The following is a 24,219-nucleotide window of genomic DNA, read 5'->3' as shown; positions in this document are numbered from 1 at the left end:
TACATCTAAAATGAGTCTCTCTGGGGAGAGAGAGGAGGGGACCACTGCCTCTAAAATGAGTCTCTCTGGGGAGAGAGAGGAGGGGACCACTGCCTCTAAAACGAGTCTCTCTGGGGAGAGAGAGGAGGGGACCACTGCCTCTAAAATGAGTCTCTCTGGGGAGAGAGAGGAGGGGACCACTGCCTCTAAAACGAGTCTCTCTGGGGAGAGAGAGGAGGGGACCACTGCCTCTAAAACGAGTCTCTCTGGGGAGAGAGAGGAGGAGACCACTGCCTCTAAAATGAGTCTCTCTGGGGAGAGAGAGGAGGGGACCACTGCCTCTAAAATGAGTCTCTCTGGGGAGAGAGAGGAGGGGACCACTGCCTCTAAAACGAGTCTCTCTGGGGAGAGAGAGGAGGAGACCACTGCCTCTAAAATGAGTCTGTCTGGGGAGAGAGAGGAGGGGACCACTGCCTCTAAAAGGAGTCTCTCTGGGGAGAGAGAGGAGGGGACCACTGCCTCTAAAATGAGTCTCTCTGGGGAGAGAGAGGAGGGGACCACTGCCTCTAAAACGAGTCTCTCTGGGGAGAGAGAGGAGGAGACCACTGCCTCTAAAATGAGTCTCTCTGGGGAGAGAGAGGAGGAGACCACTGCCTCTAAAATGAGTCTCTCTGGGGAGAGAGAGGAGGGGACCACTGCCTCTAAAATGAGTCTCTCTGGGGAGAGAGAGGAGGGGACCACTGCCTCTAAAATGAGTCTCTCTGGGGAGAGAGAGGAGGGGACCACTGCCTCTAAAATGACTCAAGACACCAGTTCTAAGAGGTAAGAGATTACATGTAAAATATACAGTTCTCTTAAAGATATAAAACTAAAGGGAAAAGTTTTCCCAAATTACATCAAATGTAGTTCTACATCATTAATTTAAAAGTCCCCAAACCGATTTACCAATTGCAGACTGTAGCTTTATAAAGAAACATCAGGACTTCTATAAGTTCAGCTATACACTTGTTGAAAATATGTAGATGAGGTACTGATGAGATATTGATGAGGTGATCTGCCTCCCTGTTTTATTCAGTGTCCAGAAGCCCAGAGCAGAGTCACCTGCCCCCAGCCTGCTATCAATGAAGAGTGATCAGCCACCTGCTTTCAGCCAGGAACCATTACCAGATGACAATAAGGAAGTGGAGAGTTTGGACAGTGAGTATGCATTAAAGATCACACACAACCTTCTGGACAGAAGAAGTAAGACTGTGTTTCATACAATATTACAAAGAACGGGACAAAGGCCCCTCTAACACACACACACACACACACACACACACACACACACACAAACTTATGAGTCCCAACTCTCATTGTTTTCCTACAGGTCAAACTCTTCTGACAGTCCAACAAGACATTAAGGCTAAACTGAAACACAAGTATCAACACATATCTGAAGGAATTGGACACCATGGAAACCAAAGTCTGTTAAAGGACGTCTACACAGAGCTCTACATCACAGAGGGTGGAAGTGGAGGGGTCAATAATGAACATGAGGTGAGACAGATAGAGATGGCATCCAAGAAACAAACCACACAAGAGACACCAATCAAATGCAACGACATCTTCAAGCCTTTAGCTGGACAAGACAAACCTATCAGAACTGTGCTGACAAAAGGAATCGCTGGCATTGGAAAAACAGTCTCTGTGCAGAAGGTCATCCTTGACTGGGCAGAGGGAAAAGCAAATCAGGACGTTCATTTCATGTTTCCTCTTCCTTTCCGTGATCTGAACCGGAAAAGGGACCAATACAGTCTGATGCAACTTCTTTCCCACTACTTCTCAGAGCTGAAAGAGATTGACAACATTGAAGATGGTGAAACCAAAACTATTTTCATTTTTGATGGTCTGGATGAGTGTCGACTTCCTCTAGACTTCAAAAACAATGAGAGGTGCTGTGATGTCACGAAGCCAACCTCGGTGGACGTGCTGCTGACAAACCTCATCAAGGGGAATCTGCTTCCCTCTGCTCTCCTCTGGATAACCTCACGGCCTGCAGCAGCCAATCAGATCCCTCCTGAGTGTGTTGACCAGGTGACAGAGGTACGAGGGTTCAATGATCCACAGAAGGAGGAGTACTTCAGGAAGAAAATCACAGATCAGAATCTGGCCAATGAAATCATCAAACACATGAAGACATCAAGGAGCCTCCACATCATGTGCCACATGCCAGTCTTCTGTTGGATATCAGCCACTGTCCTTGAGATGATGCTGAAAGAGGCAGAGAAGGATGAAGTCCCCAAAACTCTGACCCAGATGTTCACACACTTCACGCTCATCCAAATCATTGTGAAGAACAAGAAGTACAACAAAGCCACAGAGACAAACCCAAAGGAACTGTCTCAGTCAGACAAAGAGATGATCCTGAAACTGGCAAAGCTGGCTTTCCAACAGCTGCAGAAGGGCAACCTGATCTTCTATGAGGAGGACCTGAGAGAGTGTGGCCTTGATGTCACAGAGGCATCAGAGTACTCAGCATTGTGTACAGAGATCTTTAAAGAAGAATCTGGGCTGAACCAAGAGAAGATCTACAGCTTTGTGCATCTGAGCATTCAGGAGTTTCTAGCAGCAGTGCATGCTTTAGAATCATGTCTGGACAAGAAGGAAAATGTTTTTTCCACCACTAGTGAGGATGAAGATGAGGAGGCAATCCAGTTGTCTGACTTACACAGGAGAGCAGTGGACCAGGCCTTGAAGAGTGAGAATGGACACCTGGACCTGTTCCTCCGCTTCCTTCTGGGTCTCTCACTGGAGTCCAATCAGAATCTGCTACAAGGCCTTCTGACACAGACAGGAAGTACATCACAGAGCAATGAGGAAACAGTTGAGAGAACAGTCAGGTAAATTTCAGACATGATCGAATGGGAGTCCTCACCAGAAAGGATCATCAACTTGTTCCACTGTCTGAATGAACTTGGTGCCAACTCTCTAGTTGAAGACATGCAAACCTCCCTGCGATCAGGAACTCTTTCAGAAACAATACTAAAACCTGACCAATGTTCAGCCCTGGCCTACCTGTTACTGATGTCAGAGGAGGTGCTGGAGGAGTTTGACCTGAAGACATACACCACATCAGAGGAAGGTTATCAGAGGTTGCTGCCGGTAGTGAAAACCTGCAAGAGAGCACTGTAAGTTCTGTTATTGAGTTGATGTATACAGTATCATTATTCTGAAGGATTTGTATATCTAACAGATTATCTCCTCTCTCCAGACTGGATCGCTGTGAACTCACATATGAATCCTGTGAGACTCTGTTCTCAGCTCTGCAGACACCAAACTCCCCCCTGAGAGAACTGGACCTCAGCTACAATGACCTGGGAGACAGAGTGGAGCTGCTCTGTGTTGGACTAACCAGTCCACTCAGCAACATACAGACACTAGTGTGAGTTAAATATCTTCAGTATCCACTGTGAGTGTTTATATATTATGTATGTAGTTAGTATGTGTATGTTTTTAACATTATTTGAACAAATTTATGCACAACATTTGAGAGAAATAAGCTTTTGTGCGTATGGAACATATCTGGGATCTTTTATTTCAGCTCATGAAACGTGGAACCAACACTTTACATGTTGGGTTTATATTTCTGTTCAGTATAGTTAGTATGTGTATGTTTTTAACATTATTGTAACATTTTTGGGACATATCCAGAAACATACATAACATATATAAAACTAAGGTAAATATCTTGAGTGAGTTAGTATGTTTTTAACATTGGTTAATCGTGTCCTTCTGTTATTGTCTTAATGCATCTCATTATTCTTAAAGCTTTGCATATTTATCAGTGTATCAACATATCTCCTCTCTCCAGACTGGCTGGCTGTAAACTCACATATAAATCCTGTGAGACTCTGGCCTCAGCTCTGCAGACACCAAACTCCCCCCTGAGAGAACTGGACCTCCGCTACAATGACCTGGGAGACAGAGGAGTGGAGCTGCTCTGTGTTGGACTAACCAGTCCACTCTGCAACATACAGACACTAGTGTGAGTTAACTATCTTCAGTATCCACTGTGAGTGTTTATGTATTATGTATGTACTATATACTGAACAAGAATATAAACGTAACATGCAACCATTTCAAAGGTTTTACTGAGTTACAGTTCATACGAGGAAATCAGTCAATTGAAATAAATTCATTAGGCCCTAATCTATGGATTTCACATAAATGGGAATTCAGATATGCATCTGTTGGTCACAGATACCTTAAAAAAAAGTATGGGTGTGTATCAGAAAACCAGTCCGTATCTGGTGTGACCACCATTTGCCTCATGCAGCGCGACACGTCTCCTTCACATAGAGTTGATCAGGCTGTTGATTGTGGCCTGTGGAATGTTGTCCCACTCCTCTTCAATGGCTGTGTGAAGTTGCTGAAAACTGCCGGGAACTGGAAGACGCTGTCGTACACGTCGATCCAGAGCATCCCAAACATGCATGTCTGGTGAGTATGCAGTCCATGGAAGAACTGGGACATTTTCAGCTTCCAGGAATTGTATACAGATCCTTGCGACATGGGGCCGTGCATTATCATGCTGAAACATGAGGTGATGGCGGCAGATGAATGGCACGACAATGGGCCTCAGGATCTCATCACGGTATCTCTGTGCATTCAAATTGCCATCGATAAAATGTGATTTTGTTCATTGTCCGTAGCTTATGCCTGCCCATACCATAACCCCACCGCCACCATGGGGCACTCTGTTCACAACGTTGACCCCAGCAAACCGCTCGCCCACACAATGCCATCACAACGCCATACACGCTTTCTGCCATCTTCCCGGTACAGTTGAAACCGGGATTCATCCGTGAAGAGCACACTTCTCCAATGTGCCAGTGGCCATCGAAGGTGAGCATTTGCCCACTGAAGTCGGTTACGACGCCAAACTGCAGTCAGGTCAAGACCCTGGTGAGGATGACGAGCATGCAGATGAGCTTCCCTGAGACGGTTTCTGACAGTTTGTGCAGAAAGTATTCGGTTGTGAAAACCCAGAGTTAAATCAGCTGTCCTGGTGGCTTGTCTCAGACCATCCTGCAGGTGAAGGAGCCGGATGTGGAGGTCCTGGGCTGGCGTGGTTACATGTGGTCTGTGATTGTGAGGCCGGTAGGATGTACTGCCAAATTCTCTAAAACGATGTTGGAGGCGGTTTATGGAAGAGAAATTAACATAAAATTCTCTAGCAACAGCTCTGGTGGACATTCCTGCAGTCATCATGCCAATTGCACGCTCCCTCAAAACTTGACACAACTGTGGCATTGTGTTGTGTGACAAAACTGCACATTTCAGAGTGGCCTTTTATTGTGCCCAGCACAAGGTGCACCTGTGTAATGATCATGCTGTTTAATCAGCTTCTTGATATACCACACCTGTCAGGTGGATGGATTATCTTAACAAAGGAGAAACGCTCACTAACAGGGATCTAAACAAATTTATGCACAACATTTGAGAGAAATAAGCTTTTGTGCGTATGGAACATATCTGGGATCTTTTATTTCAGCTCATGAAACGTGGGACCAACACTTTACATGTTGGGTTTATATTTCTGTTCAGTATAGTTAGTATGTGTATGTTTTTAACATTATTTTAACATTTTTGGGACATATCCAGAAACATACATAACATATATAAAACTAAGGTAAATATCTTGAGTGAGTTAGTATGTTTTTAACATTGGTTAATCATGTGTCCTTCTGTTATTGTCTTAATGCATCTCATTATTCTTAAAGCTTTGCATATTTAACAGTATATCACTATATCTCCTCTCTCCAGACTGGCTGGCTGTAAACTCACATATGAATCCTGTGAGACTCTGGCTTCAGCTCTGCAGACACCAAACTCCCCCCTGAGAGAACTGGACCTCAGCTACAATGACCTGGGAGACAGAGGAGTGGAGCTGCTCTGTGTTGGACTAACCAGTCCACTCTGCAACATACAGACACTAGTGTGAGTTAACTTTCTTCAGTATGAGTTATTATGTGGATGTTTTAAACATTTGTTAATCATGTGCTCTTCTGTCCTCTAGTCTAGGTCAGTGTGGTCTGACAGAGGGTTGCTGTTCAGATCTGGCCTCAGTCCTGAGTTCACCCAACTCACAACTGAAACAACTGGAGCTGAGAGACAATGACCTGCAGGACTCAGGAGTTACACTGCTGTCTGCTGGACTGGAGGATCCAGACTGTAAACTACACACACTGGGGTAAGTACAGCTGTTTCAGTCAGGTCGGTACTGAGCTGAGTTACACTGCCCTCTGCTGGACTGGAGGATCCAGACTGTAAACTACACACACTGGGGTAAGTACAGCTGTTTCAGTCAGGTCGGTACTGAGCTGAGTTACACTGCCCTCTGCTGGACTGGAGGATCCAGACTGTAAACTACACACACTGGGGTATGTACAGCTGTTTCAGTCAGGTCGGTACTGAGCTTAGTAAAACAAATACTCTGAACATCTGATGTTTCATCACAATGTTTGTGTCATGGACAAATGTATGAGTGTCCTACAAGATGATTGACACCAGTCCACCAACCTAGACAGCTGTTGTGTCTCTCTGTAGGCTGTGTGGCTGTCTGGTCACAGAGGAGGGCTGTGCTGCTCTGTCTTCAGCTCTGAGGTCAAACCCCTCCCACCTGAAAGAGCTGGACCTGAGCTACAATCACCCAGGAGACTCTGCAGGGGGACTGCTTTCAGCTGCTCTGGTGGATCCCACAGATAAACTGATGAAGCTGAAGTAAGTCAGAATAGATGTCCTAATAGTGTGAGCAGTGGTTGTGTCCTATGTAGTGTAGTAGGTTCAGTAACATGAGGACATGATGGTAGAATACAGGGGACGTTTACCCAGCAGGCTTAGCACTCCAACACAGCATACATCATCACCACATGAATACTCTTCTTCTGCATCTCTGATTTCCTGTTGGAATTGTACTCTGTTCTGTATGCAGTAGGTAGGATAGAATACCTGTATGTCTCTAGTAATGAATTGTACTCTGTTCTGTATGCAGTAGGTATGATAGAATACCTGTATGTCTCTAGTAATGAATTGTACTCTGTTCTGTATGCAGTAGGTATGATAGAATACCTGTATGTCTCTAGTAATGAATTGTACTCTGTTCTGTATGCAGTAGGTAGGGTAGAATACCTGTATTTCTCTAGTAATGAACTTGGATAGTGCACCAGAACACAACAATATGGTGTAAATGTTGACTGCTTTATTAGGTCTCTGTCAGTCAATAACCTGTTTCTCCTACAGTGTGGATCATGGTGGAGAGTTCAGGCTGAAACCAGGGGTGAGGAAATGTAAGTCTCTTCAATCCTAATTAACTACATATTCAGAACTACAGTAACATAGTAACTAATCAATACTTGTTCTCTACCTACAAATCAAAATTTTATATGAAGATGTGGTTTGATTAAACTCTCCTTTTGTCTACAGATGCCTGTCATCTCACCCTGGACCCAAATACAGCAAACCCAAACCTGATACTGTCTGAGGGGAACAGGAAGGTGACATGGGTGGAGGAGAACCAGCATTATGAAGACCATCCAGACAGATTTGACCGTCTTCCCCAAGTTCTCTGCAGAGAAGGCTTATCTGGATCTCGTTATTACTGGGAGGTGGAGAGGGATGATGACGGGGCTGGCATTGGTGTGGCGTACAAAGGAATTAAGAGGAAGGGAGTGGAGAAGGACAGTTGGATTGGATACAACAGGAAGTCCTGGGGTTTAGTCTGCTCTGACAGAGGATATGACTTTTACCATGCTGGAGTCATCAGATCCATCCCTGGTCCTGTTTCTAACAGAGTTGGAGTGTATCTGGACTGGCCAGCTGGTACTTTGTCCTTCTATAGTGTGTCCTCCTCTGGTACACTGACACACCTTTACACAAAACACACCACATTCACTGAACCCCTCTATCCTGGGTTTGAGGTTTACTCCTCCTCAGTGACCCTGTGTCAGATAGATGACCAACACATTCAAAGGTGAGTCATAGCAATGTTTCATCATGTGTTTTCCTCTGGAATCATTCCTACAATTAGATTAGTAGTAGTGGTTTGTTTTAATGTGTTCTGTTGGACCTACAGACGGTTAGATTAGTAGTAGTGGTGTGTTTTAAAGTGTTCTGTTGGACCTACAGACAGTTAGATTAGTAGTAGTGGTGTGTTTTAATGTGTTCTGTTGGACCTACAGACAGTTCGATTAGTAGTAGTGGTGTATTTTAATGTGTTCTGTTGGATGTACAGATGTTTCCTCTCCTATGTCTCACTGTAGTGTCAGTTTCACTCTAACCACAAGAGGGCATCAGAACCTGTTAAAATGATACCTGGTGACTTCACGTCTCTAGGGGCTTTCATCAAGATAAGCTATGTCACCTGTAATGTCACCATCAGTATTGACTTCATGGAAGTTGACATAGTGTTATGTCACATTTGGCAATGCACCCTACATAGGGAGCTGTTCTGTCACCCTTTATACACCCTTTGTATTGCTTATGAAGACTGTATGTATGCTATATAAATCCTTTATAAGTTGTATTTAGTTTAATCACAGTCTATCCATCTGCTTTCCCAACAGCAGAGACCATGGTGGAGAGTGTTGTATCAAGCCTGGACCTGAGAACACCAGAGACCAGATATGTGAGTGTTAACTGATAATTGTTTTAAAATCAAAATACGATTAAAGCGTTCTTGAGTCCCAGGCAAGGAACACAATCATGATCTATTTGGTCAAAACAAACTTAAAGGTAGAGTCAGCAATATGATGTAGATGCACAAAGTAAACATCATAGTGGGTACATTTCTACAACAACTAAGAGTGTTGGAGCACGATGCTAAACTCCTCTGTTTTGGTCCCGTGGCTACCACGCTGTAAGAGAGTGAAGAGAACCCGTGCACATGGGCAGATACTGTGTGAGAGAGAAGTCAGGCATCTTGCTCATCACAATATCTGCGGTGCTGCTCGTACAACATCATTTAGCTGACTCTACCTTTAAGCTCTCATCCTGGGATCTACCAGAAATCAGGCCCCCAACATCTACAAAACATGGACCAGAACCATGTTGTTTCCTGCTTCCACAAACATTCATTAATATAACACTAATGTCAGATTATGGTATGATAATGAGTGTACATTCTGAGACTGTTGCTCACTTACATTCATTTTTATTACAAGTCTATTTAATATTTATTAATTCATTATTACATGAGATTGTCCATTTTAAATAACAACTACTTTTGACTTCAGGGATTCCTCAGAGCTGTAAGACTTGTGACCATGTTGAGGTAAGTCATAATGTCAATTCTCACTTTTACATACCTTCAGGAGTCAGGCACAGTCTGAAAGCCAGGTGTGTACTGACCAACCATTCATACTGGGATATAGACAGTCCTGTGTTCTGCTTTAGTAATATAAACACAGTCTGAAAGCCAGGTGTGTACTGACCAACCATTCATACTGGGATATAGACAGTCCTGTGTTCTGCTTTAGTAATATAAACACAGTCTGAAAGCCAGGTGTGTACTGACCAACCATTCATACTGGGATATAGACAGTCCTGTGTTCTGCTTTAGTAATATAAACACAGTCTGAAAGCCAGGTGTGTACTGACCAACCATTCATACTGGGATATAGACAGTCCTGTGTTCTGCTTTAGTAATATAAACACAGTCTGAAAGCCAGGTGTGTACTGACCAACCATTCATACTGGGATATAGACAGTCCTGTGTTCTGCTTTAGTAATATAAACACAGTCTGAAAGCCAGGTGTGTACTGACCAACCATTCATACTGGGATATAGACAGTCCTGTGTTCTGCTTGTAGGAATGCAGGATTTTAACTGTCATATTTTGTCATTAGACAGTTTAATTGGATCAATCACCAGCATTCCATGTAACATTGAATAAATACATTAGATAAATTACTTTGTTCATTTAATGGGCCAGTTTCCCGGACAAAGATTAAGCCTAGTCTTGGACCTTAAATAACTTTCTATTGAAACTTCCATTGATCATGCTTGAAGTCCAGCACTAGACTCAATCTGTGTCCAGGAAACTGGCCCCATATGTATAACTGACATGCTTGTCCATGTTCAGGACTCCACACAGTGGCTTAAGATTGAACCCTTGACTTCCACTGTCCATGGAGTGAAAATGTTCAGGTAAAATAACTACTTTTAACATTTCATTCCACTTGCTAGTGTATTTCCCCATTACCTTTGGGAACAGTCTTCTAATCCAACCTCTCCATTTGACGATTGACCCTCTCTACCATATCTTGTTGTTGCCCTCAGGCACAGGACACCCAAAGGGCGTTATGAGTGCACAGTGTCTGGGCTCCGCTGGGTGTGTGAGAGAGATGTCATTCTGAAGTATCACTTCAGGAACTGGGAACCCTACAGTCAACTTCTGAAAGACATGCAGTATGGACAAGGTGGTCCATTGCTAGACATCACTATGGAGTTAGGTGAACTGGAGGAAGTTCATCTGCCACACTTTGTCTGTTTAGGTAAAACCATATAGACATAGTATTCAGAAAGACATTTCCATGTAACTGAGTTTCACTTCCTGAATGAATAAATGAATATTCTGGGAGTTTGAGTTTACTGTGATCTGGTACCGCATATTCTTTGTGTTTTAGTTGTTTGAATAATACAATATTTGTCTTTCTGTCTCCTTTTTATTGTGTTGTTCAGGGACCAACCCTTCCCTGAGGAATGAGATGAAGATTTTTCATGTAGAGGAACATGGAGTGTCTGTTGAGGAAGTGCATGAGGTCACCAGATTCCATGCCAAAATTCTCCATCCTAAGTTCTCACTTATCTCTGTTATACTGAGCTATATCTTTTCGCGGAACATAGATGTCCACTGTGAGCTGATGCTCTATCTGACAGTGAAAAAGCAAACACTAATTCCACGCCTATACCTGTTCCCCAGAAACCCCAGCCAAATACAGGTGAGGTACCATTCTTTTAGAGGTGACCTTAACTAAGCAGTGGTACGGTTTATGTTGACACTCATAACATGAAGATAATAGTGTGTTGCTAGTTTTCTGAATATTGTTTGAATATGACTATACATTGACTGGCTGTGTATTTCATGCCTCGTTTCGCAGGCTGTGGAACAACAGGAAAAGTCTCAAGGGTCTTCAAGGGTTCTCATCACAAGACCAGAGCAGGCCTTCAAACTGAATAGTTTCTTCAGACTGAACATTCCCTGTTCTACCTACATCAATCCACAGGTACAGTTTTAGTAGACTAAGAACATGAATCTGACATTTTAAGTCACATTTCTATGCATTGCTCTCTCTTGCTCGCTCGATGGCTCTCAATTCAAATGGCTTTATTGGCATGGGAAACATATGTTTACATTGCAAGCAATCTCTCTCTCGCTCTCTCCATCTCTCTCCAGAAGATTCATCTCATACATAGAGACTCCACACCAAGCTTTTTCAAGGCGGTTTTGAAAATGACAGGGGTTGACATTGAGATGGAGTTATTCGGTGATGATGAGAGGATTGCATGGAAAGAAGTGGTATCACAAGGTAGGAGCATATGTCAATCATAACTTTGTACTTTTGTAACAGATGCTATTTAGAGTGATATAACCTCATTTGGTTTATCTTTCAGATGAATACATCACTGCCACCCATTCAACAAGTAAGTAAACATGAGTTACAGTGCATTCAGAAAGTATTCAGACCCCTTGAATTGTTCCACATTTTGTTACGTTACAGCTTTATTATAAAATTGATAAAATTGTTTTTTCCCCCTCATCAATCTACACAAAATACCCCATAATGACAAAGCAAAAACAGGTTTTTTAGACATTGTTGCAAATGTATATATAAAAAAAACCCTGAAATATCACATTTACATAAGTATTCAGACCATTTACTCAGTACTTTGTTGAAGCACCTTTGGCAGCGATTACAGCCTTGAGTCTTCTTGGGTATGGCGCTACAAGCTTGGCACACCTGTATTTGGGGAGTTTCTCCCATTCTTCTCTGCAGATCCTCTCAAGCTCTGTCAGGTTGGATGGGGAGCGTCGCTGCACAGCTATTTACAGGTCTCTCTAGAGATATTAGATCGGGTTCAAGTCCGGGCTCTGGCTGGGCCACTCAAGGACATTCATAGACTTGTCCCGGAGCCACTCCTGCGTTGTCTTGTCTGTGTGCTTAGGGTCGTTGTCCTGTTGGAAGGTGAACCTTCGCCCCAGTCTGAGGTCCTGAGCGCTCTGGAGCAGGTTTTCATTAAGGATCTCTCTGTACTTTGCTCCATTCATCTTTCCCTCGATCCTGACTAGTCTCCCAGTCCCTGCCGCTGAAAAACATCCCCACAGCATGATGCTGCCACCACCATGCTTCACCGTAGGGATGGTGCCAGGTTTCCTACAGACGTGACGCTTGGCATTCAGGCCAAAGAGTTCAATCTTGGTTTCATCAGACCAGAGAATCTTGTTTCTCATGGTCTGAGAGTCCTTTAGCGGGCTGTCATGTGTATTTTACTGAGGAGTAGCTTCCATCTGGCCACTCTACCATAAAGGCCTGAGTGGTGGAGTGCTGCAGAGATGGTTGTCCTTCTGGAAGGTTCTCCCATCTCCACAGAGGAGCTCTGGAGCTCTTTCAGAGTGACCATCAGGTTCTTGGTCACCTCCCTGACCAAGGCCCTTCTCCCCCGATTGCTCAGTTTAGCCGGGCGGCCAGCTCTAGGAAGAGTCTTGGTGGTTCCAAACTTCTTCCATTTAAGAATGATGGAGACCTTCAATGCTGCAGAACTGTTTCAGTACCCTTCCCCAGATCTGGGCCTCAACACAATCCTGTCTCGGAGCTCTACGGACAATTCCTTCGACCTCATGGCTTGGTTTTTGCTCTGACATGCACTGTCAACTGTGGGACCTTATATAGACAGGTGTGTTCCTTCCCAAACATGTCCAATCAATTATATGTTCCACAGGTGGACTCCAATCAAGTTGTAGAAACATCTCAAGGATGATCAATGGAAACAGGATGCACCTGAGCTCAATTTCAAGTCTCATAGCAAAGGGTCTGAATACTTATTTCGATAAGGTATTTCTGTTTTGGAATATTTTTATTCTGTATATTTGTATTCTTCCGTTCACTCTGTCATTTAAGTCATTATTGTGGAGTCACTACAATGTTGTTGATCCATCCTCAGTTTTCTCCCATCACAGCCATTGAACTCTGTAACTGTTTTAAAATCACCAATGGCCTCATGGTGACATCACTAAGCAGTTTCCTTCCTGTCCTGCAGCTCAGTTCAGAAGGACGACTGCATCTTTGATGTGTCTGGGTGGTTTAATACATCACCCACAGGATAATTATTAACTTGACCATGCTTAAAGAGATATTCAATGTCTGATGTGTTATTGTTACCCATCTACCAATCACTGCCCTTCTTTATAAGGCTTTCTAAAAGATCCCTGGTCTTTGTATGTAGTTGAATCTGTGCTTGAAATGCAACACTTGACTGAGGGACCTTCCAGATGTTGAATGTATGGGGGACAGGCCCACTTTGACATTAGATTATTCTGAGTAGATTGTTGATAAAACATTAATAAGGGCATCAATTTTCAATGACTTCTCAATAAACCTAATAGGAAAAATTATTATTTCAATTTTTTTATTTTAAATTGACTGACTTTAATTGGAATTGACCACAACCCTGGAGTCATCTCTATACAAGAAATGACTATCAGAGGAATGATAACTGGAGAGACTGGAAGATGTAGAAACAGCTGCTGTTAACCCTAAAGCCATATTAATTTAATTGACCCCCCCTTCAGCATTAACAATCCCTGACATTCCTGCTGAGGAGTTTCTGAAGAAACACTGGGCTAAACTAATTCAGCGAACCAAAAACTCAATGCCAATAGCAGATGATCTGTGGTCAAAGAACATGATTGGTGAAGAAGAGCACTCCAGAATAACAGCTGAAACAACTGAACAGGACCGAATGAGAAAACTACTGAAAGCAGTCATCCCCAAAGGACCAGAAGTGACGGGAGCTTGTCTCAAAGCTCTCGTTGAACATGAAAACCATCTTGTTAAGGACTTGAGTGAATCTAGGTAAGACAGTTTTCATTGCTCCCTCCCTTGAATATGTGTAATGATTAAATATAGGTCAAATAAAAACACAGCTACCCAGATCAAAGAGGAACTGTTTTTCCAGAATGGAAGCATGTTTTTGTGTTTCTGTCTGTAATAAATGACTGTTATCTTATTGTAGTTACATCATAGGACCATCATCACATCATTATCTCAGGTGGAACTCCTCCTTCTCCTCCATACTTTCTGATCTCTCTCTTCCCTTCTCCTCCATACTTTCTGATCTCTCTTCCCTTCTCCTCCATACTTTCTGATCTCTCTCTTCCCTTCTCCTCCATACTTTCTGATCTCTCTCTTCCCTTCTCCTCCATACTTTCTGATCTCTCTCTTCCCTTCTCCTCCATACTTTCTGATCTCTCTCTTCCCTTCTCCTCCATACTTTCTGATCTCTCTTCCCTTCTCCTCCATACTTTCTGATCTCTCTCTTCCCTTCTCCTCCATACTTTCTGATCTCTCTCTTCCCTTCTCCTCCATACTTTCTGATCTCTCTCTTCCCTTCTCCTCCATACTTTCTGATCTCTCTCTCCCCTTCTCCTCCATACTTTCTGATCTCTCTCTTCCCTTCTCCTCCATACTTTCTGATCTCTCTCTCCCCTTCTCCTCCATACTTTCTGATCTCTCTCTCCCCTTCTCCTCCATACTTTCTGATCTCTCTCTTCCCTTCTCCTCCATACTTTCTGATCTCTCTCTTCCCTTCTCCTCCATACTTTCTGATCTCTCTCTCCCCTTCTCCTCCATACTTTCTGATCTCTCTCTTCCCTTCTCCTCCATACTTTCTGATCTCTCTCGTCCCTTCTCCTCCATACTTTCTGATCTCTCTCTCCCCTTCTCCTCCATACTTTCTGATCTCTCTCTTCCCTTCTCCTCCATACTTTCTGATCTCTCTCTTCCCTTCTCCTCCATACTTTCTGATCTCTCTCTTCCCTTCTCCTCCATACTTTCTGATCTCTCTCTTCCCTTCTCCTCCATACTTTCTGATCTCTCTCTTCCCTTCTCCTCCATACTTTCTGATCTCTCTCTTCCCTTCTCCTCCATACTTTCTGATCTCTCTTCCCTTCTCCTCCATACTTTCTGATCTCTCTCTTCCCTTCTCCTCCATCCTCTTTCTTATAGAACCTAATCTGAAGATGCTGAGGCCTGTCCCCTAGTCTGTGGACTAAGACACTTCTTCACCTAATCTGAAGACGCTGAGGCCTGTCTCCTAGTCTGTGGACTAAGACACTTCTTCACCTAATCTGAAGACGCTGAGGCCTGTCTCCTAGTCTGTGGACTAAGACACTTCTTCACCTAATCTGAAGACGCTGAGGCCTGTCTCCTAGTCTGTGGACTAAGACACTTCTTCACCTAATCTGAAGACGCTGAGGCCTGTCTCCTAGTCTGTGGACTAAGACACTTCTTCACCTAATCTGAAAACGCTGAGGCCTGTCTCCTAGTCTGTGGACTAAGACACTTCTTCACCTAGGAATGTATTTTGTTTGTGTGTGTCTTTGTATATACTGTGTGTGAGTTGGTCTCTGATTACTGTGATTAGTTCAATGTAACGTCATATACTATACATTATAATCAGTCTGTTTTGGGTTTGCAGAATCATTGTATATCATTGGTTTTCCATCCTATCATGTTACCACACAGATGTGACTGTCTAGCTCAGCGGTTCCCAAACTTTCCCATTCTGGAGACCATCAAATCACCGTCCAAAGCTCTTGAGGACCACCATTCACAGAGTCGCTGTTCTTTTTTCACATCAAATATATTGCTGGTCAAATTCTATCAATAGATGTGAATGTAACAAAGCCTGTAAAGGTCTATTATTATTATTATTATTATTATTATTATTATAAACTAGTTGCATTGTGAAAAGGAATGTAAAATTGCTTATAATACCATTAATACTCCCAACTGTTATTATTTTAGAATAATAAAATACTACAATCTAAAAAGTAATTGAGGACCACCTGCACCACCCCCCAAGGACCACAGGTTGGGAACCACTGGTCTGGAGTCCTTCTGCCAAACCTGGTTGTTGTGTCACACTGCCCTCTCCTGGTAGCACTGCAAAACATCACCTCATTAAATACAAAAATGTAATTGCAGTTTTAATAAATAGAATCTTAACTTATAGGCTGAATACTTGTATTAAGTGGATGAAGACTTTACATGAACCTATGGGTGTTGAATCCGCCCACTGTGTTGAAACAGGAAGTCCATTTATAATGAAGTAGAGGAACGGGTCCACCTCTGATTGTAGATCAATGATGATAGTGATTTTTTTTTATACTGAAATTCGTAACATTTAATTAGGAAATGTTAGCAGACTTAGAATGTTGTTTAACAATATGAAAAAAGCAATAAAGTCCATCGCCTTTATAGCACAAATAATATTATAGCATCGACATTTGTTAACAGCATTAAAAGTAATGATTACTAGATAGTTGTGAGATTTATCAATATAAATGTTAGCTTGAGAGTGTTCAGCCCCATGACCACGATCAGTGCCAAGTGGTGGAATACGCTTGTCAAGCGTAGAACGGGGAAAATATACTGTATGTTGAAAATGTGTTTTATTGTGAGAGTAATAATGACATTTTTTTATGTAATTATATTGACATTGTGAATTCATGCAACGTCTTGACAGGTTAAATATAATTGACCACATTGGTGCATTTGTAACGATAATAATCCATATAAAGTACAGTCATTTGTTAAATTAGAGGTACGTGTGAAAGTGAAACTATTGTGTAAATCCTATAAAAGACTGAGATAATGGAAATCCAATGAGAGATGGCTGATCTGCTCTGTTGGAAGATCTGGCACCGCTGCATTTCACAGAGAGCACGTTTTTAGAGACAGGTGGGACTTTTTAGCAGAAAGTACAGATTGGCTCATCAGATATCGTTTCCCAAAACCAATCTTATAGGATCTTTGAGAGGATTTAAGACCTACTTTAGAAAGGCAAACCCATGCCATTCGGGTGCGCGTCAAAGTGTTATCCATCCTCGGGTTTTTGGCAACGGGCACTTTTCAGCCGGAGCTTTCCGATCGGCCAGCGGCATCTCACATCCCTCGATGAGCCAATGGTTTGGATGCAATCATCAGCAAAACGTACTGTAACATACAATTCCCACCATCGCGCAACAGGTTAAGAGGGGTTTCTTTGCCATCAATGGGTTCCCAAATACGAACGGAGAAATAGACGGCCCCCACATCGCCATAAAAGCAGCATCCCAAAACGAGTTCAACTAGGCTATGTGAACAGAGAAGGCTTCTACTCTTAATGAGCAGGTGATAGGTGATGTTATGTGCAAAACACGCTACTGAATATAGTGCCCAGGTGGAAAGCACGACTTGTTCATTCAGCAGAACCTTTTGGTTGTATTAAATATCTGACACTAGCACCTCTATGTTTTATTTTACAGTGACATTTGCTGTAGGTCTTTCTGACATCTCTAATAGGCCCAATTAAATGAGAAATGCGCATGGTAATTTGTTGTATGGCTACATCGGGAATATGAACTCATCATGGCCAGAAAAGGTGAGGAATTTATTATGCAATGATTATGATAATGTATTATGTTTGTAAATGAAATATTTTCTACGCAAGAAATGTCACATTACATCATTCAGACGTCGCCTACAAACGTCAATGGAAAAGGTGAATCGTCTGTTCTAACGTTAAACTGCGCTTCGGATCGGATCGCATAGAGCAAAATAGGCTGCTGGAAATACTGTAGCTGATCTATTTACTACTGTGAAGTGGGTCCTATTAAATGAGAGATGGGACGAATGGTAGCCAATCCTAACTTGTTGTAGGCCTATAGGATATTTGGCGAGTATAGGCTTTATTCTGCAATAACAGGAAACGTATGCCTTTTTCTAATGATTTTAGAATGTAAAGATACATGGATTTTCACTAGGGGCAAATGATTGCATCTTGTTATTGTATTTAGCTAGGCCTACCGGTTGTTTTGTTCTGAATAAGAGTCTCGTCATATATTCCCCATCTGCACAAAGCTACTAGGCTACTTTAGCCTTCTTAATGTGCAAGACTTCAACCACTAGAAACTGTGCGCACGCATGGTCTAAAGTTTGCAGCAAATTTTCAGGTCAAGTTCAGTTTTTATAAATGACAACATTTGCGTGAACAGTGTGGTATATTTTGTGTGTAGGCAACGTTTATAAATGAGACCCCTGGTATTATAGAGCAAAATATTTGAAATAGCTTATCTTTACTGCTGTGAAGTGGGTCCAATTAAACGAGAGATGGTTGGAACAGTAACCTTGTTGTAGGTCTATATGCTACCACGTGAGTATGAAACCATCACAGAAAAGGTGAGGAATTTATTATGCAATGATCATGGAAACGAAATAAATAATAGCCTAGGAAATAAATTATTTTAAAATGCAAAGAAATGAAATATATTTTATCTCTAACGGCAAATGATTGCATCTTGTTATCAACGTTTTTATTGTTATGAATAAGCTTGTCCATCATATTCTCCATTTACACAAAATACTAATCGACTTGCCTGTGTGTGATGATTTTGCGGATACACGCTGTGTTGGTATTTACATACGTGTGTGTTTTGGACGTGTGTTTGCCAGACCTTACCGAAATAATATTTGTTTTCTTTCTGGACGCCAGCAGGTATTGAACTAACCTCTTTTCGTTCTCCTCCTGCTCCCCCTCCTCCTCCTCCTCCTGCTCAGACTCCTCCTCCTCATCCTCCCCCTCCCCCTCCCCCTCCTCCTCCTCCTCCCCCTCCTCCTCTCTTTAGACAGGGCTCCAGATGTTGTAGTAACAACCTCCCCCTGACTCTGGAAGACCACATGCTAAGCTGGAGTTAGTAGAACATGTTGTCCCAAATGGAACCCTATTCCCTTTATAGTGCACTACTTTAGACGCCTGCCTGCCTGCCTGCCTGCCTGCCTGCCTGCCTGCCTGCCTGCCTGCCTGCCTGCCTGCCTGCCTGCCTGCCTGCCTGCCTGCCTGCCTGCCTGCCTGCCTGCCTGCCTGCCTGCCTGCCTGCCTGCCTGCCTGCCTGCCTGCCTGCCTGCCTGCCTGCCTGCCTGCCTGCCTGCCTGCCTGCCTGCCTGCCTGCCTGCCTGCCTGCCTGCCTGCCTGCCTGCCTGCCTGCCTGCCTGCCTGCCTGCCTGCCTGCCTGCCTGCCTGCCTGCCTGCCTGCCTGCCTGCCTGCCTGCCTGCCTGCCTGCCTGCCTGCCTGCCTGCCTGCCTGCCTGCCTGCCTGCCTGCCTGCCTGCCTGCCTGCCTGCCTGCCTGCCTGCCTGCCTGCCTGCCTGCCTGCCTGCCTGCCTGCCTGCCTGCCTGCCTGCCTGCCTGCCTGCCTGCCTGCCTGCCTGCCTGCCTGCCTGCCTGCCTGCCTGCCTGCCTGCCTGCCTGCCTGCCTGCCTGCCTGCCTGCCTGCCTGCCTGCCTGCCTGCCTGCCTGCCTGCCTGCCTGCCTGCCTGCCTGCCTGCCTGCCTGCCTGCCTGCCTGCCTGCCTGCCTGCCTGCCTGCCTGCCTGCCTGCCTGCCTGCCTGCCTGCCTGCCTGCCTGCCTGCCTGCCTGCCTGCCTGCCTGCCTGCCTGCCTGCCTGCCTGCCTGCCTGCCTGCCTGCCTGCCTGCCTGCCTGCCTGCCTGCCTGCCTGCCTGCCTGCCTGCCTGCCTGCCTGCCTGCCTGCCTGCCTGCCTGCCTGCCTGCCTGCCTGCCTGCCTGCCTGCCTGCCTGCCTGCCTGCCTGCCTGCCTGCCTGCCTGCCTGCCTGCCTGCCTGCCTGCCTGCCTGCCTGCCTGCCTGCCTGCCTGCCTGCCTGCCTGCCTGCCTGCCTGCCTGCCTGCCTGCCTGCCTGCGCTGCCTGCCTGCGCTGCCTGCCTGCGCTGCCTGCCTGCGCTGCCTGCCTGCGCTGCCTGCGCTGCCTGCGCTGCCGCAGTGCAACTGAAGTGCTGTGGCTCAAAACTGACACAGAATGGTTCTGCCTCAAAATGGCCCCTGTGTGTGAGAATTCCTCATTGAAAAATCTATTGAGAAAGGTTGGTAAACCAATACATAGTCAGGGTTGGGGTCAATTCCATTAAAATGTCAGTCAATTCAGGAAGCAGACTGAAATTCTAATTCCAATTCTCCTCAATGCTTTTCAATTAAGACAATTTGGATTTGGAATTTGGTTAACTTTCTGACTGGACTGGAATTAAAATGAAATTGACCCAAACCATGTACATAGTCACTATGAAAATATATTTTTAGTAAAAGTTAAATATTGTGTTTATTATCCTGTAGTGTTTTAATCTATGTGTGTGTGTGTGTGTGTGTGTGTGTGTGTGTGTGTGTGTGTGTGTGTGTGTGTCCTGTTGGCCTTCATGGAGATAGATTCAGTCCAAATGATGATGAGAATCCCAGATTATCTCATTGAGAAGTCAATCTACCTGGGTGTCTTGGATGTTGGAAATGTTAAAAGGTTCAGTGGGGAAACTAGTAGACTGGATTACTGGAAAGTTTTATGAGACATTTGCCTGGTTGCAAAAATGCTGATAGTTTGTCTAATTTCAGTTTGTGTGACAAAACATGGTACCATCTTAACCGCTGAGAAATAACCGTTTGAAGCTGGTGTACAAAACAGAAAGTCAAAAGATGCCAAAACGAAACTTAATGAGGTAATCGGCAGTTGCTAAATCCATTTTTTGACTTATAAATTAATGATACAGTATGTACCCATTGATTCTTGAAGAATCTAACTTATAAATGCCTCATGAGCTCAGTTCAACTGTCATACCCCATCAGAACCCAGAATCTAACTTATAAATGCCTCATGAGCTTAGTTCAACTGTCATACCCCATCAGAACCCAGAATCTATCTTATAAATGCCTCATGAGCTCAGTTCAACTGTCATACCCCATCAGAACCCAGAATCTAACTTATAAATGCCTCATGAGCTCAGTTCAACTGTCATACCCCATCAGAACCCAGAATCTAACTTATAAATGCCTCATGAGCTCAGTTCAACTGTCATACCCCATCAGAACCCAGAATCTAACTTATAAATGCCTCATGAGCTCAGTTCAACTGTCATACCCCATCAGAACCCAGAATCTAACTTATAAATGCCTCATGAGCTCAGTTCAACTGTCGTACCCCATCAGAACCCAGAATCTAACTTATAAATGCCTCATGAGCTCAGTTCAACTGTCATACCCCATCAGAACCCAGAATCTAACTTATAAATGCCTCATGAGCTCAGTTCAACTGTCATACCCCATCAGAACCCAGAATCTAACTTATAAATGCCTCATGAGCTCAGTTCAATTGTCATACCCCATCAGAACCCAGAATCTAATTTATAACTGTCATACCTGTCTTAAATGCTGTAGGTGGGTGTAGTGGTGGAATCAAGCGCAGGACACCGAAGTATAGTCCAAAAGACTTTAGTGGAATATCCAACAAGGAAAACAGAACAAACTTGCCCGAAGGCGAAACTACGCACGTAGGCGACAAACAAAAGGCGCACTACACAGGTGCGTAAAACGCTCCAACACAGTGGAGTAAAGCTCAACCGAGCGAATAAGGAAATCGACAAGCAAACATACGACAGGAACAATCACACACAAACACAGACACACCCAACGAGACTTAAATAGAACACTAATGAGGACTAACTAGACACAGGTGTACAACATCAAGACCAAACCAAACGAACATGAAACATAGATCGGTGGCAGCTAGTACTCCGGGGACGACGACCGCCGATGCCTGCCCGAACCAGGAGGAGGAGCAGCCTCGGCCGAAACCGTGACGTGAATTTGATCTGGTCGCCCACAAAGCTACATATTGCGCCTTTTAATTAGCATGGTCATGTGATGAGGATAACAGACTGTCTCATTGAGAAGGCAGATCACCTGCGTTTTACACAGGCAGCCCAATTCTGATATTTTTCCTGTTAATTGGCAAAATAAGCTGATCTGATTGGTCAAAAGCCAATGAGTGAAAGAAAAGAACCCAGAATTGGTCAGCCTGTGTAAACACAGCCATAGGGACCTGTAAAGTCCACACTGAAGTTGTCCAACTGATGTAGGACTACAACGTGTCAGTTAGTTCATTAACAAATAATGACTTCATTTGAATGATGTTATTCTGGCTCAGCCTTTTTCAAAGCTCTCCTCCAGGGCCCCCAGGAGGTGCATGTTTTAGTTTTTGGTCCTAGAACTAACACCTTAGATTCAACTACTTAACTTTATCATCAAGCCCTTGATATTTTGTATCGGGTGTGTTAGTGCTAGGGCCATTTTATTTTGTATCTACCTGCCCAGGGACTACAGTTGAAAACTAGCTAGCTGGCTAAATCTGACACATTCACAGAACTCTAGGTCAGTGTATTCCAACCTCTCCTCTGGGATCCCTAAGGATCACATTACTCTAGGTCAGTGTATTCCAACCTCTCCTCTGGGATCCCTAAGGATCACATTATTCTAGGTCAGTGTATTCCAACCTCTCCTCTGGGATCCCTAAGGATCACATTACTCTAGGTCAGTGTATTCCAACCTCTCCTCTGGGATCCCTAAGGATCACATTACTCTAGGCCAGTGTATTCCAACCTCTCCTCTGGGATCCCTAAGGATCACATTACTCTAGGTCAGTGTATTCCAACCTCTCCTCTGGGATCCCTAAGGATCACATTATTCTAGGTCAGTGTATTCCAACCTCTCCTCTGGGATCCCTAAGGATCACATTATTCTAGGTCAGTGTATTCCAACCTCTCCTCTGGGATCCCTAAGGATCACATTACTCTAGGTCAGTGTATTCCAACCTCTCCTCTGGGATCCCTAAGGATCACATTACTCTAGGTCAGTGTATTCCAACCTCTCCTCTGGGATCCCTAAGGATCACATTACTCTAGGTCAGTGTATTCCAACCTCTCCTCTGGGATCCCTAAGGATCACATTATTCTAGGTCAGTGTATTCCAACCTCTCCTCTGGGATCCCTAAGGATCACATTACTCTAGGCCTTGTTCTCAACTGGCTTACCTGGTTAAATAAAGGTTAAATAAAAATAAAATAAAACATTTGTTGTTTTTGCCCTAGAAGTAACACACTTGATTCAACTAATGAACTAATTATCATCAAGCCTTTGATGAGTAGAATCAGATGTGTTGGTGCTAGGGCAAAAACATGTATTTAGTATTTATTAAAATGTTTATCTACCTGCCCAGGGACTACAGTTGGAAACTAGCTAGCTGGCTAAATCTGACACCTTTACCTGAGGTTGCTGGTTCTAATCCCCGAGCCGACTAGGTGAAAAATCTGTCGCTGTGCCCTTGAGCAAGGCACTTAACCCTAATTGCTCCTGTAAGTCGCTCTGAATAAGAGCGTCTGCTAAATGACTAAACATTTAAAAATGTAAAAATATAGAAAGTTGTAGCACAGCCTCTGAATGTCATAGAGACAAACCAATGATATTCTATATGCAACACAAATCCCTCGTTGTTAGTGGCCTAAAGCGACATTAAAATGAAGGTTGTTTAAGTGAATGAAGCCTTCTTGAATTAGCCTACTTTCAGCACCCATGCACTGTCCATCTCCGCGGCTGCCGCTTCATGGGTAAGTTATGGAAATTACTGGTTTATGGTTTATGGTTTATTTCTTTATTTACCTGAATTTAATCAGGGGAGCCCAACTGAAACCAGTGTCTCATTTGTAATGGTGTCTTGAGGACAAAAATTCCATCAACACAACAACATGTGTCTTTAAATCAACAAGGGCTTCCTGTAATGTAACTAAATCAGTGGAACGCATAACCGTATAGTCTGCATATAGAAGAATATTACAGGATTTTAATACATAGACCAGTAGTATTTATATAAATGGTAAAGAGAGGTCAATAACTCTGATAAATAGCTTCATTATGGGGCAACAAAACATATTGTTTTTATTCATATCAATTACAGCAGTAGCGAGCTTACCTCCTGTCTTCCTTCTCATGTTCACGTACTCCCTCTCAAACTGAACAGGAAGGACCAATTTGTAAGTCGCTCTGGATAAGAGCGTCTGCTAAATGACGTAAATGTAAAATGTAAATGTAAGTAAGACTAGTCCGCGCA

General features: G+C 43.8%; 1 protein-coding gene and 1 pseudogene across 2 annotated transcripts; both read left to right on the top strand.

The window, feature by feature from the left end:
• The first annotated feature begins 642 nt into the window (after positions 1-642).
• Positions 643-7,997, top strand: LOC311116913 (protein NLRC3-like; annotated as a pseudogene). Its single transcript has 9 exons — positions 643-801; positions 1,055-1,221; positions 1,349-3,149; positions 3,233-3,403; positions 5,788-5,961; positions 6,041-6,214; positions 6,571-6,744; positions 7,264-7,310; positions 7,447-7,997. The product of its transcript is annotated as a protein NLRC3-like (transcript).
• Positions 7,998-9,284: 1,287 nt separating this feature from the next.
• On the top strand, positions 9,285-15,715 carry LOC311116934 (NACHT, LRR and PYD domains-containing protein 1 homolog; the record flags this gene model as incomplete). The annotated part of the gene is made up of 8 exons (XM_084191949.1): positions 9,285-9,292; positions 10,300-10,514; positions 10,702-10,961; positions 11,121-11,246; positions 11,417-11,549; positions 11,635-11,664; positions 13,811-14,093; positions 15,246-15,715. The coding sequence occupies 8 exons, from the start codon at positions 9,285-9,287 to the stop codon at positions 15,250-15,252; spliced, it is 1,062 nt and encodes a 353-aa protein (XP_084048075.1). The 3' UTR covers positions 15,253-15,715.
• Positions 15,716-24,219: the final 8,504 nt, after the last annotated feature.

Source organism: Coregonus lavaretus (genome assembly GCF_964263955.1).
Source record: "Coregonus lavaretus genome assembly, contig: HAP1_SCAFFOLD_465, whole genome shotgun sequence".
Taxonomy (NCBI): Eukaryota; Metazoa; Chordata; class Actinopteri; order Salmoniformes; family Salmonidae; genus Coregonus; species Coregonus lavaretus.
This window is presented reverse-complemented; position numbering and strand designations above follow the sequence as displayed.